The 19,824-nt window shown below is 28.0% G+C and overlaps 4 protein-coding genes and 1 long non-coding RNA gene across 9 annotated transcripts; 2 read left to right on the plus strand and 3 right to left on the minus strand.

The window, feature by feature from the left end:
• Positions 1–799: 799 nt before the first annotated feature.
• LOC141534130 (uncharacterized protein CG3556) lies at positions 800–6,057 on the minus strand. Its single transcript, XM_074253277.1, has 7 exons — positions 5,482–6,057; positions 4,930–5,006; positions 4,598–4,838; positions 4,277–4,524; positions 3,277–3,654; positions 1,781–2,176; positions 800–1,127 (listed from the first exon to the last, which is right to left on the minus strand). Exons 2-7 carry the CDS (start codon positions 4,997–4,999, stop codon positions 1,066–1,068), a joined length of 1,395 nt encoding a protein of 464 aa, XP_074109378.1. The 5' UTR covers positions 5,000–5,006; positions 5,482–6,057; the 3' UTR covers positions 800–1,065.
• On the plus strand, positions 3,705–4,227 carry LOC141534132 (uncharacterized). The gene is made up of 3 exons (XR_012480376.1): positions 3,705–3,775; positions 3,847–4,000; positions 4,167–4,227. It is a non-coding gene; the product is annotated as an uncharacterized LOC141534132 (long non-coding RNA).
• Positions 6,058–6,236: 179 nt separating the features above from the next.
• Pa1 (PTIP binding protein Pa1) lies at positions 6,237–7,376 on the minus strand. Its single transcript, XM_074253278.1, has 3 exons — positions 7,226–7,376; positions 6,966–7,126; positions 6,237–6,613 (listed from the first exon to the last, which is right to left on the minus strand). The coding sequence occupies exons 1-3, from the start codon at positions 7,292–7,294 to the stop codon at positions 6,382–6,384; spliced, it is 462 nt and encodes a 153-aa protein (XP_074109379.1). The 5' UTR covers positions 7,295–7,376; the 3' UTR covers positions 6,237–6,381.
• A 1,370-nt stretch (positions 7,377–8,746) lies between these two features.
• On the plus strand, positions 8,747–11,389 carry LOC141534129 (gustatory receptor for sugar taste 43a). The gene is made up of 5 exons (XM_074253276.1): positions 8,747–9,017; positions 9,092–9,308; positions 9,370–9,829; positions 9,893–10,326; positions 10,549–11,389. The coding sequence occupies exons 1-5, from the start codon at positions 8,869–8,871 to the stop codon at positions 10,690–10,692; spliced, it is 1,404 nt and encodes a 467-aa protein (XP_074109377.1). The 5' UTR covers positions 8,747–8,868; the 3' UTR covers positions 10,693–11,389.
• Positions 10,988–19,183, minus strand: LOC141534128 (phosphatidylinositol-3,5-bisphosphate 3-phosphatase MTMR3). 5 transcript variants are annotated; one of them, XM_074253273.1, is made up of 14 exons: positions 19,002–19,176; positions 16,770–17,115; positions 16,185–16,248; positions 15,750–16,071; positions 15,448–15,634; positions 14,597–15,376; positions 14,306–14,491; positions 14,080–14,244; positions 13,728–13,975; positions 13,380–13,622; positions 12,865–13,162; positions 12,568–12,675; positions 12,277–12,461; positions 10,988–12,177 (listed from the first exon to the last, which is right to left on the minus strand). In XM_074253273.1, the coding sequence occupies exons 4-14, from the start codon at positions 16,055–16,057 to the stop codon at positions 11,787–11,789; spliced, it is 3,099 nt and encodes a 1,032-aa protein (XP_074109374.1). In that variant the 5' UTR covers positions 16,058–16,071; positions 16,185–16,248; positions 16,770–17,115; positions 19,002–19,176; the 3' UTR covers positions 10,988–11,786. The 5 variants fall into 5 exon arrangements, with proteins under 5 accessions (XP_074109374.1, XP_074109372.1, XP_074109373.1 ...); XM_074253271.1 differs by having other exon boundaries at positions 16,179–16,248; XM_074253272.1 differs by lacking the exon at positions 19,002–19,176 and adding an exon at positions 17,268–17,287 and having other exon boundaries at positions 16,179–16,248.
• Between the last annotated feature and the right edge of the window lie 641 nt (positions 19,184–19,824).

Consider the following 19,824-nt stretch of genomic DNA (forward strand, 5'->3'; position numbering starts at 1 on the left):
ATATAAAAGTAACAAAATAATTTTAAGCGAGGAGCAATTTGTTGGCACTCTCATCTCACCTGTTATAATTGAAGAGGCAAATTGTAGATCCCTAAGGCTCGTCGGCAAACATGCCCCAAGTCTCTGTGATCTTTAACGCTAATCAGACGCGCACCCTAGGACAATTATCTCACTCCTTTTTCGTCCGTCTACTCAGTATCTTCACGGCAATAATGCAGGTGCAGCCAATCGAGGTAGACGGGTATCAAGCTACTATCTTCATCCACCTCCTCCTCCTCCTCGGTCCAGTCTTTGCTAAACAGATTCTCGTTATATTTTACCCCCTTTTTAAATAATCTTGTACTAACAAGTCTCTAACTTTTTCTCTCATCCACTTTTAATATACATGTATATCTTCTAAGGGAAGATTATCGCCGAAGGATTTAATTTATATCTACCAGATACGACTCAGAGGTACAAAAATTAATTACCAGGTAATTAGCAATTTGTTTTAATAACTCTATAAAATATATATATATATATAACAAATACATCTATTAAAATGTCTTGTTTTTATTTTATTTTTCAATTTAATAAGTTTTAAGCATAAAAATTACGCATGTATACATAATTGTTTTTATTTGCTCGATAAATTAATTTTTCTTCATTTTATTTATTATAAATACGTTCTTTTAATAAGTAAAATGATATTAAATATATGATATATGATATATATATATATATATATATATATATATATATATATATATATATATATATATATATATATATATATATATATATTTATTTATATATGTATATCAATATAGTTGTGCATTCAGGCATTTGTCTGTTACAAAATGTATTTTTTACTTATATATTTGTTTTTACTTGTCAGCATGACAATTACTTACTAGTGTTTAATCCTTATTAATTGATAATTATTGTATTGTTATTATTATAATTATTAATTATCGTTAAACTAATATCGAAATAAATTTTTAGACATTTTAGACTGTAAACACTACAGTAATTTCAAGATTAATATCTTGCTATTGATAAACCTCTTTTTGATATTTCTTCTTCTTAAAGTTTTTTGTACCAGAAAAGATAGTACTCTCCTTGGCTTATTTCAAGATCATCCACACCTAAATAAAAAAAAATAAATACTATTAATATTTTTATAAAATAATTGATAATTCATGATATTCGAGTTAGCTGTCACACTTGACAATTTTTTAATTTTATTTAACAAAAAGATTTGTTCCAAATAATTATTTTTAAAAAATTGCATTTTTTAATTTTTTAAGTTTCTAGATGACAATTTTTTTTTCTTATTTTTTTTGCTATCATTTATTTGTTAAAAAATTTTTAAATTATTAAATATGTGGTACATTAATGACATTTTGAAATTTTTTCTTTACATAAATTAATTTTAGAAAATTTTTTAAAGATAAATTTTTTTTTTTTATGAAAATTAAATTTATGGTAAAAAAATTTGACATGTAGAAATTTAAAAAGCATTTCTTTGAAATTTGTTTTAAATTTCTTCACAAACAGTAAAAAATTTCTTACCTCAAATTTAAAAAATAAATTTATTATTTTTGGGAAAAATGAAGAAAGTTAAAACAAATATTTGTTTTAAAATTTTTTTATAACAAATTAGTTGATAGTAAAAAATAAAAATGAAATGAGAAAATTTATCAACTCATCAATCGGGACGGGTCATATTTGAAACTGGCGGGAACTAAGTACTACGTACTAAGTACAGTATAATAGATGATAATAATTAAAGTAATACCTCCAGGAGCGACGAGTTGATTACCCGGCGGAGAAGATAAGTCCGGCGGGGATGTGAGTCTGTAAAGTAGCCAATAATGATATGACATGGGTTCCTCTTTATAACCCGCAAGAGTATGAACATAATGACCGTTAGGCCACTCAGACGCTGAAAATTGAAAATGAGGAGACATCTCGGCAGCAAGTAACATCACCCCGTAAAATGTTTCGTTTTTAGGAGCTGTTACTGTCAAATGATAAGTTTCATTAGTTCCGACCCACAAAGTGTAAGAAATATTAACCAGCTGATGAGGAGTTGTCTGCGTGGATACTTTTGACCCGGTCGATTCATAAGCGCTCGTATTTGTCTCAGCATTTACGGCTGTGCTTGATGATATGATATTGTTGTTGAAGTTATCTGTCAAAAGAGAAGATTATTAATATATAAATTATTAAATGATACTGAAGTTAGCTGACAGCTGTCAATTTTTATGAAAATTAACTCAACAGATATTTGATAATTTTAAGAATTTTTTTTAACAGATAAATTATAGCAAAAAAGAAATATTTTTTTTTAAATTGAACCAAAGAAATTAAAAATCCTTTTTTGGAAGAAAATTGTTTGTTAAAAAAATTTTTAAATGTTCAAATTAATTTCACTAAAAAAAAATTATTTTAAAAATTAAAGTTAGCAGTCACTAGATTATTTTTTAATTTTATTTAACAAAAAATTTTTTCTAGAAAAATTATTTATAAAAAATTGGATTTTTAATTTTTTTTAATTTCTACATGTCAACTTTTTTTTTGCCATGATTTATTTGTTAAAAAAATTCTTAAAATTATTAAATATCTGCTAAATTAATTTTCATTAAAAATTTCCATTAGTAATTTTTTTTTTATTTTCACGTGTGAAATTTTTTTTATTACATTTTTTTTATAATAATTTAATTGCTATAAAATTACAAAAAAATTTTTAATGTCTGTCAAATTCATTGTCATATTATTGATAACATTGTAATTAACAGACACTTAAAAATTTAATAATAAACTAGGTCAAGAAAAAAATTTATAAGAAACTGCACAGTTAATTATAAATTCGTCTAGTTTGGAGGTTTTCAAAAACAAGATGTTTGATTATTTATTTAATCTTGTAGCTTCTTCATAATTCAAATTTCCTTTTTTGTTTTTACAGTTATTTCAAAGACTCTTAAATTTGTTAATTAATTATTTATAAATTCAATTTTTATATTCATTCAATCTATCCTAAAATATTCTTATGTAAAACACTCTAAATGTTGTTTAAACTGCACAATAATATAAAAAATTTGGCATAAGCCTTGGCATAATTGTTAATAAACTCAACTATTTTTTTAGAGCTTCTAAAGATGAAATTTTTAAAATAAATTTTTCTTGCTACAATTTATTACTTGAAAAAATTCTAAAAACAGTCTAGTGTCTCTCAATTTCAGTATCATAAATAATTATAATAATTAAAAATAATAAATTTAATTAACTTACTATTAGGAATGAGCCCAGGAAGTGTGTTGTTGCTTAGCAGGCAGTTTAAGCTTCTGATATTGATAAGACTCTTGGGAATAATTCCAAAAATGATTTGGGCAGTTAAATAAACATCTTGATCAAAAGAACCGTCAGGTTGCTGACGCGATATCAGCCATGACAATGCTGCTGATCTGTTCCAATTGTCTGCGGGTTCATTTTCCACTTGTTTGAGCGCCTGCATTGCCAGAGCAGTCGTCCGTAAATCACCAAAGCTTCCGTCCAGTCTCTGACGTTTTGTTAAACTCATCGCTGGCTTCCGCACAAAGTGACCGAGATTCCGGTGTCTGTGGTCCTGAATAATACATCTTAACGCCAGAACTACCATTGCGATTGTATCTGCAATTAAAATACTCATTGTAATCCTTCATTCTTTAATTAAAATACCACTTCAATGGACTCCTGACCTAAAAACTTTTTTTAATTTCATTTAACTTTTTGAATTACAACTTTTTTAATAGTAAGTGTTAACTTTATTTTTTTAACTTTTAAATTTTAATTTTTTATTATTAAAAAAAATTTTTTTTTCAGGTCCCGGATTAAATTAAATGGATTTAAATTTAAATAATATTTGTATTGATATCTGGGGAAGTAAACAAGATTGAAGTGATGCTTCTGACATTGGTCTGTGCCAAAATTCACCCACTCTAGTGTTTTCTACAAAATAATACATATTTTTACAGACGTAAGTACTATTCACGTAATTTATACTCAATTTTATATTCCTAAAAATTTTTTATTTTTTATTTATTCATTTATTTATCAATTTACGCCCATCGGCATTAATTAAAAAAAAACTTTATAAAGTTATATATAAGTAAGCAAGTATTTTTAAAAATTTTTTTTTTTAGGTGAAAAAAATATAAAAGAAGAAATTAATTATTAAAAATTGTGAAGAAAAATTAAAACAATATGGATAAAGTGGGGAAAAAAAAAAAAAAAAAAAAAAAAAAAATCTTACCAATATTATGATACTGAACAGCATTGGTAATATCTAATAGTCTTCCAATTTGTCGTTTCCTGATATGAGCTTGAGCACTGCAGGCAGCTAAAGTAGTCAATGCAAAATCATAATCTACAAGCGGTGCGTGATGTTGAAGCGTCCCTATTAAATCATGACCGTGGAATTGTCGAGGATCCATACACAGAGCATTCAAAGCAAGAGTATAACGAGCTAAACTTGTTTCTGAAAATCCAACTTCTCTATGCCTGGATAGTAAAGTCAAATTGTCAGTAAGTATATTATATATTAATAATAAATTAATACAATAGGTAATAATACCTCCAGAGCAAGATAACGATCTCCAATTCCAACTGCTTGTTACTCAGTTGTAGCTCGACAGACACAGATGAGGGATTATTGTCAGTACGAGACAAGTTTGCTAACCTGAGAGCCAGAAGTACCCAGTGGGTGTTGTTGAACCACCCAGCGTCTTGATCTCGCTGGTACCAGAGCCACATGGTGGCACGCGATACCATCGACTCAACCTTCGCCTCCGTAGGACGTGACTCCACGTTGCTTCCTAATCAATCAATCGGATCGGACGTTTTATTGAGGATAATGTCTCTGTTAAGGTATCTTTTTATTTTTACCGATTCGCATTAAAAGTTTACCTTGGCAACAAGCGAAGACAGACGCTAACACGATCAGCACAACAGCTCCCATGCTTGCTCTTCCCCACATTATTTATCTTTACAAAAAAATTATTTTTTTTTATTAGTAATTAGTAATTACTAATTAGGAATTGTTTTTACTCAACATCGTTTTTATTGTCTTTGTTATTTCAAATAGTAGACTGTTGTTAAGGAAGTACAGACAAGATCGATATCAACCCGCGATGTCTGGCAAGCCCTTCTTGACTTTCATCCCCTATTGCTTGTTATTTCCAAGAATCTCTTGCACTAATTAATTATTTAGTCCCTTCAACTTTTTAAGTTGTCAGTTTTTTTTGTTTCTATTTTTGTCAACATTTAAAATTTTACTAAATAATTTTTTAATTTTTTAATTGAAAAAATTAATTTATTTTTTTCAAGTCAAAATTTTTAATTTATTTAAAAATTTTTTATTTTACAAATAATAAAATTTTTATTTATAATTTAAAAAAAAAAAAAAAAAAAAAAAAAAAAACTTCAAAGTGAATATAAATAAAATGTTTTTGTACTTACGTTTATTCAACAGAAGTACTTGACAATATTTAACTACAAAGTACTCGAAAAATGAAATCAATAAGGGCTGAAGGTATAAACGATGTAACTGGATAATTATAATAATAACTTTATTTACTATTGCAAACCGTAGAGAGTAAATATTTAAAAACGGGTAAAACAAAGGTAAGTGTGGGGAGGCCTGTTGTTGAGTGACGATGACGACCGCGAGGACCACACAGTGGTGAAAAAACAGGGTGATGAGCGTCGCGTCGTCACGTCGCGGTCTTTCGCGATACACGTTGCGCCTGCTTGGTGAATGCGCAATGCAGACTAAGTTCAGTAGTGAAATTCAGAGCAGTTCTGAGCTGGCTATGATATCACCAACGGGGGTTCGAAGACCTTCCCCAATTTCCCCGCCTTGATACTCGCGTTTTAAACTTCAACCCTTGTGCTCGCCACCCAACTCATCTCTCTAATGTATTCATAAATCATCTATCTCTTTTTTTTTACTATTTTTAAAGTTTACCTAGTGTAATTTCGCCCGTCTCCGACATTTCCTCTCGGTATTACTCACTTTTATTTTTTAATATATACTTCTGAGTAGAAAAAAATTCATTTCACGATTCAATGGTCGTTATTTATTTATTTATTTTTTTTTTTCATTTTTAATTAAATATCTGACTGTATAAAATCAATAATTCTTACAAAAAATATTTAATTTAAAAATTAAAAATTTCTAGAGATTTTTTAAATAACTGTTATAATTATAATAGATTATAAATACTTAATTATTCATTATATAAATTTAAAACACATTTTTAAATGACTGTGAGCAAGAGGATTTGCATAATAAAAAAAATATTTATCAATTTTGTATATAAAAACTTATCGAAATTGTTTTAGTGATTAAAATGAGTACTACGAAGGATGTAACTTAATATTTTGAGAATTTGGGTCTAGTTTTTTGGGACTTAAGCTAATTTCTTGTTGTTCCTGGCGTCTGTGACGCATTATCGTCGACAGTGCGCCGTTGAAACTCGCGGTTTTCTTTTTAGCGCTGCCTTTGGGAGTTGCTTCGCCGACTCTTCTTACAGGTAGTCGTGGGGAAGACATCTCATCCATAAAATCAAAATTATCTTTTTCTTCAATCCTTTAAATAATTTATTAATTTACAATTTTAGCAGTGGTATAAAATTATGACACGGAAATTAAGAGACAACTGTCAATTTTTTTGATTTTTATAATTATTAAATTATTGTAAAAAAATTTTAATAAAAAAATTAAAAAAAAAATTTTTTTTAAAGTATGATTGATTTTCAATAAAAATAAAAAAATGTCAAATGTCTGTTAATTTCAGCAAAATAAATTATAAATGAAGTAGTAATCAGCTGACAATTAATTTTTAATTTAAAAAGTGATTTTTTTTTTTTTTAAATTAAAGAAAGTCAGATGTCTAATTTATTTAAATTTATTATTTATAATAAATAATTAAATTTTCTTACTTGTAATCTGACATTTCGTGGTCAGGTTGATGACTACTGAGAGGTATTGGTGATGGTCCTCTTCTGCCGGGGCATTTCCACTCTAATTCTAGACACTGTTTATTGCACTCCATTTTATTTATCATATTTATCAAGCTTTCTGGTTTAAGATACCAGTCATCCTGTAAAATAAATTAAATTAGCTCATAATTTGATAATAAATAAATTTATTATCAAAAGTGTTAAAACAAAACAGAAAAAAAAATTAATTTTAAAAATACCTTTGAAATAACGTCGTATTTTTCTTCATCGGAGCAATCAACATACCAATCTTCTTCATTCAACTCCATATTTACTTGTTTGTTATGATTGATAAATAAGATTATAAGGGTCAAAACAATTTTTTTGCAGGGTTGTTGTTTTTAACTTAACCTGCAACATAACATCAACATCTCCGACTAGTGCTGCCCTCACTATTTCATAATTTAAATAAGTAGCATTTAAATGGAGATTGAGATTTATCGCTACTTTTGCACAATATAAAAATTGATCGCTGCTAATAAATATCATTTTTAGTCGATGTAAATAAATATCAAAATGATCTTATTACTCAGATTAAAGTTTTTTAATTTTTTAAATTGTATGAGGTTAAGGCAAAAATATTGTAATGTTATTAAACTTTGACGACTGATGTAATTAATTATTTTTGACTGTTTGTAGTGAAATTTTTGAAGAAGTTAAAATTTAGAAAAAAATAGTGTCTATGGTGAAGAAGAAAATTATGAAAAGAAGGTATGACATTAAAGTTAACAGTGACTTGATAATTTTTTAATTTTATTTAACAAATAAATTTTTTTTGAAAAACTATTTTTAAAAAATTCCATTTATAATTTTGTAAAATTTCTAAATGTCAACTTTTTTTTCTTATTTATTTTTGCTATAATATATTTGTAAAAAAATTATAAAAATTAATAAATAACTGCTTTTTTAGAAAATTTCATGAATATTAATTAAGGAAATTAAATTAGCTGATATATAAAAATTTTTAGAATTATTTTATTAAAAAAAATTCAAAGAAAAAATTTAAGATGTCGAAAATTTTTTAAATTCCAAGTGTAATTTTAAAAAAGTATTTTTTTACTTATAATTTTTAATTATTTAAAAATCAAAAATTGTCAAATGTCTGCTAATTTTAATATTATATATTAATTTAGCAGATATTTGAATAAAAATGAAGTTAGCCGACATTTAAAAATTTTTGGAATTTTTTTTATTGAAAAAATTATTATGGAATGATAAAAAAAAATTTCATATGTAAAACTATTGAAGATTTATAAGTGTAATTTAAAAAAAATTTTTTTTAGTTATAATTTAATAAATAAAAAAATTAAAAACGTCGGCTAACTTTATTATTATGATATTTGATCATTTTTATAAATTTTGTAGAAAAAAAATTGACACATTATTTTTTTAAAAATCAAAACTAGGATATCAATAAAGTTGTCAAACACCAATTATTAAATATGTGATAAATGATAGCATAATATAGAACTTTAAATAATGTAAACAAATAGTTGAATGCATATAAAATAATAAGTGAAAATCGATTAAACAATTGTGGGGTTTGAGTAAACATAACAAGTTATTTTCGAGGATAACAATCAACTGTACTCGGTTTATAAATTTTTTCTTTGCTCTTGCAGAACTGGACATTGTCAACAATAATTACCACCGAGTGTCAAGCTGACACGAACAAATAGACAGATATCTAGATGATGATGGCCATTCGATAAAAGTACCTTTCATACTGATTATTGCGCACTCGATCGTCGTTCGTCTTCAGCTCTATGGCCAGGATTATAATCAGCGTAGAACTAATAAAATAAAAATATTTAACAATGAGTAATTATTTAAATTAGCAAAAATGAATAAAGTAACAAAGTCAGATCTCTATCAAGGATTATTTCCGATTTATCATCTAAGTAAAGTACTGGGTTTATTACCAGTGCGGTTTGTTCGTCAGCGAAGTGATCGTTACCTCGGAAGCATTTATATAATTGATATTGTGTACGGGTAAGTAAACAAATTAAGTTCTGGTGCTTTATTATAAATTATAAACAAATATTTAATTATTTGAGTACGAGAAGCATTTGCTTGCTCGTACTTTTTTCAGTTGCTGAAGGATGGGGTCTCTGGCGAGATCTCAGAGACGGCTGGGAAAACAGCACCAGGCTGAAACATCAAACAGCGTTGAATATAACTATTGGTGACGTTACTGCTGTCGCTCTATTAGCAGCCACTGGAGTTCTTGGCGCTCCTTTTAGATGGAAACACATTTGTGAAATAATGGCCCGGCTTATTTATGCACGTAAATTAATATTACAATAATAAAATAATAATTTATTTAAATAAATTTAAATTCCAGGCGGACGAACGTTTAGGCTATATAACTCCTAAAAAAACTCAAAGATTTGCTATTATTTTGTCCATATCTACGGTGGTATTTTTAATAATCTTAGCGTCGCTTGACATATATTCGTGGGACCTTCAAACTAAAATGAAGCGAAAAATGCCAGACAAAGGACCGATAAATTACTCTCCGCTTTATTTCTTTTATTTGCAAGCATTATTTACAGAGATCCAGTATACAATAGCGACTTACAATTTATACGAACGTTTTATAAGACTCAATAAAAATCTAGAAAATTTACTTAAGAACAGCAAGACCTATTTGCGGAGAGATATTAACCTTGTGAGCGAGCTCTCAGACAAGGATAAATTTCCAATGACTATCCTCAAGTCGGAAGCTAGTGGTGGAAGCAATAAACATGACCGAAGACTCTTCAGGACTCCTAAAATATCCGGGTGGACAGCTGAAGAACGCGGTGAACAATTATTCTGTTATTTACCATTTTAAATTTAAATATTTATTATTTTATTATTTTTAGAGTCTCGAGACGTAATGGACACGGTGATACAGCTGATTACTATTCACGCGTCGCTGTGCGATGTAAATAAACTGATAAACAAAGCTTTTGGATTGCCGATGTTGATTGCTGCGTTGACGGCGCTTTTTCACTTGATAATAACGCCGTATTTTCTCCTGATGGAGGCCAGCAGTGACAAAGAGACCTTTTTTATAATTGTCCAATGCTTGTGGTGTATTCTTCATGTCTATCGGGTAGTTGTCGTCGTTCAGCCGTGCTACGCAACGACAAATGAATCTCAAAAAACTGCTGTACTCGCCAGTCAATTACTTACTTACTCTTGGCAACCAGAAATTCGTAAACAGCTTGAAATATTTTCATTACAAATATTACACAGACCGCTTCATTTCACAGCTTGTGGACTTTTTTCACTGGACAGAGCTCTTGTTACTTCGGTGAAATTAATTTTATCTACACAAAAAAAATTTACTTGAATCAAGTGAATAATTTTTAAGAATTTCATCTTCTTGTTTTAATTAAAAAAATTTTTAAACTAAGAAATTTTCGTCTTGATTCAAGACAATAAATTTCTTAAAAATTATTTTCTCGATTAAAGTTAATTTTTTTTTTTTTTTTTCAGTGTATGCTTATTCTTGATAATTTATTATTTATTTTAGATGGCCAGTGCAGTAACAACATATCTTGTTATTTTATTGCAATTTCAAAAAGCTGACGATACCAAAGACAGTACTAATGTACTACGAAATGCAACGTTATTATTAAAAAATGTCTCATCGACAGGAATCAAACTCATTACTTAAATAATTTATTAATATTCCATTTTTAAATTAAATTGAATTTTAATTAATATTTAAATTTAATCTTCTAATTAATAATATTCACATTTATGTGCATTAATAATAATACCAACAATTAATTTAATTTATTAATCAAATTTTTTTGATGATTGGGAAAAATTAAATCTATAAAATAACACATAAAAATCTTGTACAGTTATCAATTATTTTATCAATCAACTACAATGAAATTAGGTAATAAATTACAATTAAAATTTTTTTTTCCTTTGCTGTTTAAGTCAATATTTTAACTAAATCATTAATTAATATTATTTATTTTTTATTTCAATGATTAATAATTAATAATAATAATAACAACTAATAATAAAACTAATTAAATTACTATACAAATCCGGTCGTTAATACGTGCCCAAAAATGATATCCATCACAGCCTAACTATATATATTAAATATGGATTGAAATGCATCAAAACATATTGAATTTCACCGCTTGACAAGAGAAGAAAATATACCGATACATACGGGTATCATTTTGCACATTTTTTATAATTTTTTTTTTCTTATAGATACATGCAAGTATTCCATTCAAAATACATATGTACAATATTTATTTATTTTTTTTTTTATCAATATTTTTTTATATATAATATATATGTATATACTAAAACTACATTTATTTTCTCATTACGATGTTATCTATTAAATACCAATTCTATATATGCATTGTCGTAAAAATATCATTATCATTATTAGCCTAGTAATAAATATTCGACCGATAATACGATCTTAATACATAATTATTTATCATTTTTGTTTATGGGTACCCAAGCTGCAACTAGGTATGTGTGTTTGACTTATATTTTACATTAATCTGATGATAAATGAGTAGAATGTGTCGAGTGGAATCTAATTTAATTTCTATCTAATAATTTATTAAAATTTGGTATAATTTATAATTTTGACTGGTATTAATTTTATATAAATTTTTTTTTAACAACAATAATAATAATAAATAATTAAATATATTAATTTTGAATCCAAATAAAATCCAATAAATAATAATCACCATTATTAATAACTAAAATTTCGGTGTTGCATTAATTGACAACCTGACCACTTGCTACCGAACTAGTGGTTTGATTTTTTTGGTAATTTATTGCTAACATCTCAGCACACCCGGCATCCTTAGAAATATTATTAGTGAGCTTGGACTTTGTACCGACAAACGTTATTTCGGAATTAGAGGGTGTTGTATCTACAGAAGAATCATTACTGTCCACGTGCTTACTTGCAGTCGACGTTGCTGTTGTTATTGTTGTTGTCTGACGCAACGTATTGCATTGACATGAATTAGCGTTGTGGTGATTATGATGATGATGAAGCCGCGAAAAGCATTCGCTGCATACCCGTACTGGTGTGTAAAGCTGTTCACTTGGAAGTGGAGTTGAATTTTCCGAACAATCCGCACAAAATATTTTACCGCAACCCCTATGATTTAATAGACATTATCATTCTTTTAAGGTATAAAGCAGTCATTTATAAATAATAAAAAATAAATAATATATATTTATAAGTGTAATAAAATACCTGCAATGATGTTTGCGTCTACCCAACCAAAATTCAGTATCACAACCCATACATCGATTTACTGCGTGGTCAGGTACCCAGAGAGTTGGCGCTGGTCCAAGTTCTTCTACGGCTTCCCAAGACATATCTGAGGGCAAAGATTCACCGTGTTCTCCCGCACTGCCGACTGAATCCGGCAAGGATCCCTGAATAATTAAAAATTTTATTTTATTTATTTATTTATTCATATTTTTTATTTTTAATAAAAATTTATACGCAATAAAATTTAATAATAAAATAATATGTACTTACAATATCATCAACTCGATCATTATCAGTATTATTATGATTATTACAAACTTGTTTAATAAGAGCTAAACGTGTCGTATGTAATTCTTTCTTCAAGGCTTCTTCTCTTACCTACATATTAAGCAGAATAAAATTATACAGTTAATCTATGAGTCAACAATAATGTCATTAATCATGAATAAAAATTAAAAATAACGGTACTAATTAAATGATGTAGCAAAATAACATTAAAAAAAAAAAAAAAAAAATAGTAATATGATAATACTAGTGGAGTAATAAATATTGATAATATGTAACCACCTTGTGTTCAACAATAATTTGTTGTATGCGCAATTGTACATCACAATGAATAACAGGAAGGCCGTCAACATCGTCTAAACTATCAGGATTATCAAGGATAATGTCCTGATGTGTTGGTGATGCAGGGCATATACTACTGGGTGTTCTTGAATTTAAAGGAATACTTGTTTCACTAGCGTCGCTTATATCCTCTTGGTTCACACGATTGCACGTACATGGTGCTCTATCAATAGCCGCTGCGCTATTTTCTAACCAGGGTCCAACTCCGTTTTCGACGGATAATGTATTTTCTTGTTCGCTAAAACAAGTCATTTAATTAAATTAAATTAATTTAATTGCTCTGCTTAGGAACTATTTTGTCAACAACCAAATAAATCTTGTTTTTATTTTTTATTAAATTCATTCAAATAAATATAAGATTGAGCATCAAAGAAATTTTATAATCTAATCTAATCAATTAAATTTATTTATACAAGAGTAAAAAAATTTATTAAATTGATAAATAAAATACTTACTCATCTTTTTTGCTGTCCAAAGCAGCTAAAAGACCCGGTTCACTACTGGGTATCAGAGTATCTGTTGAACTGTCGACTGATGGATTTGCCGGAACGTCATTTGGTATTTCATTAACATTATTTTTATTTAATTTAGCGTCACATTCTAATGACCGCTCGCAAATGCTATGAATTTTTTCATCATCAGTACTTTCGCCTTCAGTCTTATCCGAAACATTATCCAGATTCAATGAATCAAATTTTCTATTTTTAATTGATGAAAATAAAAATTAAAAAAAAAACATTAAATTAAACATGTAGGTAAAAGTAGAGCGAGTAATAAAAATAAGTAAAGTAAAAGTTGTTTACTTTTCAATAGAAATACTAGGATCACTCAGTCTGCGGTGAAGATATGCTATGTGGTCTTGTGTGTGAACAAGATCACCATAAGAACGTGTTTTTGTCATTTGTCCATGTTGCGGCTCCTCATTGTCCGTACCTTCGATGTCAATCAAAGAAACTCGCTGTTTGTCAGGTTTAGCTGACATTTCCATGGAACCGAGGTACACTTCAGACCAGAGTTTAAGGTCACGTACATTACAACTTGGCCATAATACCTAAATCAATAATCTATTATTATTCTCAGCACGTAAATTATAGAGAAAAAAAAAGTATTATAAAAAGCACAATGTAAGATGTTTTACTTAAAAATATAACTTGCCTGATTTTTCGAGGGTGAATATAAATGGTTTATATAAGAATTATAATTAAGAAAACGCCATACTGAAAATGTACGATCTTTTATCCGTAATTGTAATCTTTCTTGACGGGTATTACACAAAAATGTACCAAAAAGTTGAGAATACGTATGCTGCGCAAGTTTTACCTGTAATTTAAAATAATAATAATGATAATAATAATTTATGTAAATTATTAATTATACGTACAATATATGTACAGGACATTTGAAAGCTACAAGGGAACTGTCTAATTAATTGATGGACGCAGTCAAGCCACTGAAGAAATACCGGACATCTTTCGTTAGGATCTTCGCAGCCGACTATTTGACCACAGCGATCGGCAAATTTGTGACCAAAGTCTAACCATTCTCTCTCACAAAGTATTTGAAAGCCCTAAAGATAATAAATAAATAAATAAAATGAAATATATAATAGTAAAACATAAAGGTTGTGTTCAATGTCAGCTGTGCCATTTATGAATAATTAATAAAAACTTACTTCCATCGTTCGATAATATGGATCTAATAATATTTGGGCGAGGGCAACAATTTGAGGTGTCCTGTCCCATCCATCACTGCAGTGAACGAGTACTGGACGTCCGTCTCTTTCAATCGCGGAGGCAACGGTAACAGCAGCGCGTAACAATCCAGACATGTGCTGTAGCCACCTAGTTCCTTCCAACAAACTCAACCAATTCGGCTGATCAGCATCCGAGGCGCAGAGCTGTCTCACTGCGTGAAAGCTTTTCCTGATTGAATGTATATTTGGAAGATTCATAAATTGTATGTCACAATTGGGATAATACTCTGGACACTCGCAGCCACCACCACGTGCTCTGTTAGCAACAGCTGTTGTATAAGATCTCGCATCAACAATCAGAACTTTTTTCGAACTGTTGCTACTGACAATACTAGTCGGTGTGTATTCGTTAGACTCCGGATAACTCAGTGGCGAGTCTATCATCGTGGACTCGCCACGGTCGTACGAGCAGGCATCTGACAAGGCTTTTAGCAGTGCTTCATCCTCGGGTTCTCGCCAGCCAAGCCAACCAACTTCTGGCTGACTGCTGCGAGCTATCACAGCACCGTTATTAACATTGCGCCATATCACCGCTGGAATCCGCCTCGAGCTCCTGAATTTAGCCACTAGTTCCAGTTTCTCGTCAGAAATGCATGCTGGTACCAGTAACTCTGGTGGATACGAAGGACTCATTCGATAATCCTTGTTTATTTGGGTTATACGCCAGGTACCATGTAAATTAAATTTTAATCTTTCAACCTACAATTATCAATGTAAATTATTATTTTTAAATTTATAATTTATTAGCAATAAATTTTCATAAATCTCACTTCTGAATTAAACGACGCGATGTATGAATTATTATCTTTTCCGAGTCGGAGATAATCTCTGCCTTCTTCCACCGACCAAGCGTAAAATGCGAAGCAAAATATCTCTTCGATATTTTTTTTCGTATAAGTTATTTTATGTAATCGCTTGAACCATTCTAAGCAGTGTTCATTTGTGGAGAATGCACAGCTGAAAGATAATTGTCATTTTTATAAAATATATTATGAAACTTAATACGATTTGATATGCATGAAGAGATGAGATATAATATATCTCAGTGAATTAAAGGGTGTATTGTTAGTACCTCACTGAGCGTGCGTCTTTACAGCTTATGTGTAGAAAAAATATTTCTTTAACTTCTAGCTGTTCAATAAGACCTAGCGGTATATTGTAGCACGCTTGGCTCAATTGTAAGTACAATCTGTAATTAGAGAGAGCCAATGTGCCATCGGCAGTTCTTCCCAATGCCACGACATATTCACCACTCAAAGGTGTAAATGGTACACTCAGTGAAGGATCGTCTGTTTCATAGTGAGCGTGTTTTGGGAACAGCTCTGAGGCTCGAATATGACAAATTGACTGCAGACTTGATGGTTCTTCTGATGTCTCCATAATTTAACGGCAATCTAAAATTATATTATTTTATAAATTAATATTATTAATAAATTATCATAATTATTATTTAAATATTTCATTTAAAAATATCTAAAAATTAATTGTATTATTTAAATACTTTCACTGAATGTTTTAAATCGTCAACAGCACGATCTTGAAAGGTCACACCAGTTCCACTTTTAACAACTCTACAACAAATATTTTTTAGTTTGTTTAAATATATTAAAAGAGAACAAAAAACAATCAATATTGAATATAACTTTGCAATTTTTGTTTTTATAACCTAAACAAATAATTTAATATTTTTACTAACTCGTATTAGTTTTATAAATATGCTATTGCTATCGATAATTTAGTACAATCAATAAAAAAAAATACTGTCTCACCGATGACAGTAATAATAAATTAAAAAAAAAAAAAAAAAAAAAAAAAAAAAAAAAAAAATTGATTTATCATAAGAAAACAACAGATTGTACCGAAATGTCAAAAGAATCTTAAATATTTACTTAAATTAGTACGTCACAAGCACAAATTAATGATTCTACTGAGTAGATAATTTTCTAAATAATTAGCTTCACGTACATGTGTATGTAATTTAAAAAAAAAAAAAAAATAACACTATTAATCAATAAGAAAATTGTTTATCCTCGTGATCATTGTCATTATTACAATAATTATTTACTTATTAAATCGTCATGCAGACACACACCGTTTGTTAAATTATCTTCTTCTTCTTTAGTGTATTATTTAAATAAAATAATCCACAGATTTATTACTCCTGGATGACTTAGTAAAACGGAGTTGAACTTGTCTGTTAATATTATTTTGACAATACTCAAAATACGTGATCGATGTAGTAGTATTTAACTTCAAACAAGGTCTACGGCGGAGGCCATTCTCTTTACACACACTTCCAACTCGTCATTTCTTAAAACAATTTTTCATTTTTTATTTTTATTTATATTATTTATCTCTCTTTATGTTTATATAGAAGATTATTTGCTTATGTCTGTTATTAATATTTTTTCTTCACTCTAAAAATCCCACTGATCTCTCTAAAAATAAAACAAAAACATTTTCATTACTACTAAATAATAATAATAATAATAATAATCAACCATTAACAATAACAATATTAATACACATTAATTTATAAAGAATTCACACAGCTGTAAACAATAATCGTAACGTAGTACATTAATCGTACGTGATAATTATCGTGTCTTTCACATCAATGACAAAATAAGCAGTTTTCATTGCGACGGCAACATGTAAATTAACAAAAATACTATCTCATACGCGAAATATATTTGCGAATATATATATATGTTCCACATTTTACTTATCTACAACCAGTAAAACACCAAACACATCCGCTTATACTAAAAAATTAAAAAAATATAATGCTGAAGTTAGCCGTCAGCTGTCAATTTTTTAAATTTTAATAACAAATCAATTACAATAAAAAAATCCTTCTGAAAATTTTCACTTGTCATTTTTATTAATATTCAAATGTGAAACTTTTTAATTAATTTTTTTTTTTTTAATAATTGCATTAATATAAAATTTTAAAATAATTTTTAATGTATGCCAACTTCAGTGTCATAAAAAAATAATGACATTAAAGTTAACTGTCACTTGATAATTTTTTAATTTTCTTTAACAAAAAAAATTTGTTCTAAAAAATTGCATTTTTAATTTATTTAAATTTCTACTAGTCCATTTTTTTAATAATTTTTTTTTTTTGCTATAATTTATTTGTTAAAAAAAATTAAAACAATTGTGAAGTGACAGCTAACTTAAATGTCATAAAAAAATATCAATGAAACTCCGAATTTAATTTTTTTTTCATTTACAATTAAATATCAAATTTCAACAATTATTAAATTTATAACTTCATAAATTTATGACAACAATAAAACTTAAAAATAGCGATAAAAAAAAAAAGATAAATTTTTATTATACTGAAATTAGCTGACACCTGTTAAATTTTTTTATTAAATTTTTTTAATAATAATTTAATTTTAATAAAATCCTAAAAAAATTTCTAATCACTGCCAACTTCAGTGTCATAAATTTTTTCTAAATGGTAATTTACAACAATGAGAAACAAGACACAATTGTAGAGGAGACGCGCGCGCAAATGTACTTGATCACGACTTGCAATTATACATATATACTATATATGTACCTACTTATATATATGTAAATGAATACAGATATATATATATATATTTAGTGTTATATACCATGTTATTTATGTATGTATGTGTCAATACTGATATGTACATACACATAAATATAAATGTTAATATATATATATTTTTTATTATATTATATACTTTTAGAGATGCACTACGTCACACGGCATTCAATAGCAAAAGACAGCTAGCAACAACTGAACATTGCTTTAGATTATATTCACAAGACATCTTAACTTGGCAGGTCTTTAACTAAGCCACACACATGGCAAAATGTAAATGGAGTGTGTGTCAAAGCCAGTCAAAGTACATCAAGGCGTACACATATCGTAATCATTCGCATTCACTGTTTTACAACTGTACCTACAATATAATACAATATAATAGCATAGTTAACATTTAATTACTTCATTACAGATTATCCAACACGAAGCATTAAAAAAAAATCTATTAATACACTTGGAGTTGTTTTATAAATACAAAAGTCATGCAGCGAGACAACACCAAATAAACACTCTTCGAAAACAAAATCTCTTTTTACGGCCAACAGTCATTGTATCTATATATATATATATATATATATATATATATATATATATATATATATATATATATATATATATATATATATATATATATATATATATATATATATATATATATATATACATATATGTATGCTATGGTAAATGATTGATATAAAACGGAGATTTTACAGGCAATTCAGTACAGGTACTTACTTATCGATTGCAAGAAGTTTTAATGGTGACACTTTCATAATTAAACGTTACAATAATCGTGTTGTGAGTATATGTCTCTTACTATCACCGAGAATAATGTCCTTTTAGGTGGATCGTGTACTGATTAAGTGTGTGGAGAGCTACAGAGTAATATAACATTACATTACAGTTGGGCATCCAAGTTGTGTACTGTCTGCTGCCTGCTGTAATATTTTATGTCGCGTTGATCGTTGAATACTGGCCTTAATGTTTTATTTGTAATGTTATATATTTCTTATATTTATACCGGTGCTTAAAAAATTACTTATTCATAGTAAGTATGTAAACATTGATATTGCTTTTATATCAACGTGGTAAACCACGATATAATCTAATACTTTTTAGTCAAACTTTTTTTTTTTTTTATTTAATTTACCATTTTTTACCGCACTCAAGTTATTGACCTTTATTATTCAAGCATATTAAATAATTTTTTAACAGATAATTTTTTTATATCAGCAAATAACTTTCTTATTTAAATAAGGTAAAGGACCATATTATGGAACACTCTATGAATAGGAATTGTATATTTTATTATTTTTAAAAGAAAATAGAGTTGAAACATTGAATTTTTTCAAATTAAATGTTTCTGTGATATCTATTAAAGCGATAAAAATGGTTATGAACTGAGTTTTAGCTGAAAATATTAATAAATTAATTGAAAAGAAAGGTGAGTACTTATGACCGTATTTATGAAACAGTATGAAGCAGCATGTACGGGTGTTTCATAAGGTATGTCCCAAATTATGAAACACAAAATAAATTGAAACATTAAGATTAAAAA

Source organism: Cotesia typhae, unplaced genomic scaffold (assembly GCF_013202065.1).
Source record: "Cotesia typhae breed Kobodo isofemale line unplaced genomic scaffold, CoteBio_Ctyphae scaffold_13, whole genome shotgun sequence".
In the NCBI taxonomy this organism is placed as follows: Eukaryota; Metazoa; Arthropoda; class Insecta; order Hymenoptera; family Braconidae; genus Cotesia; species Cotesia typhae.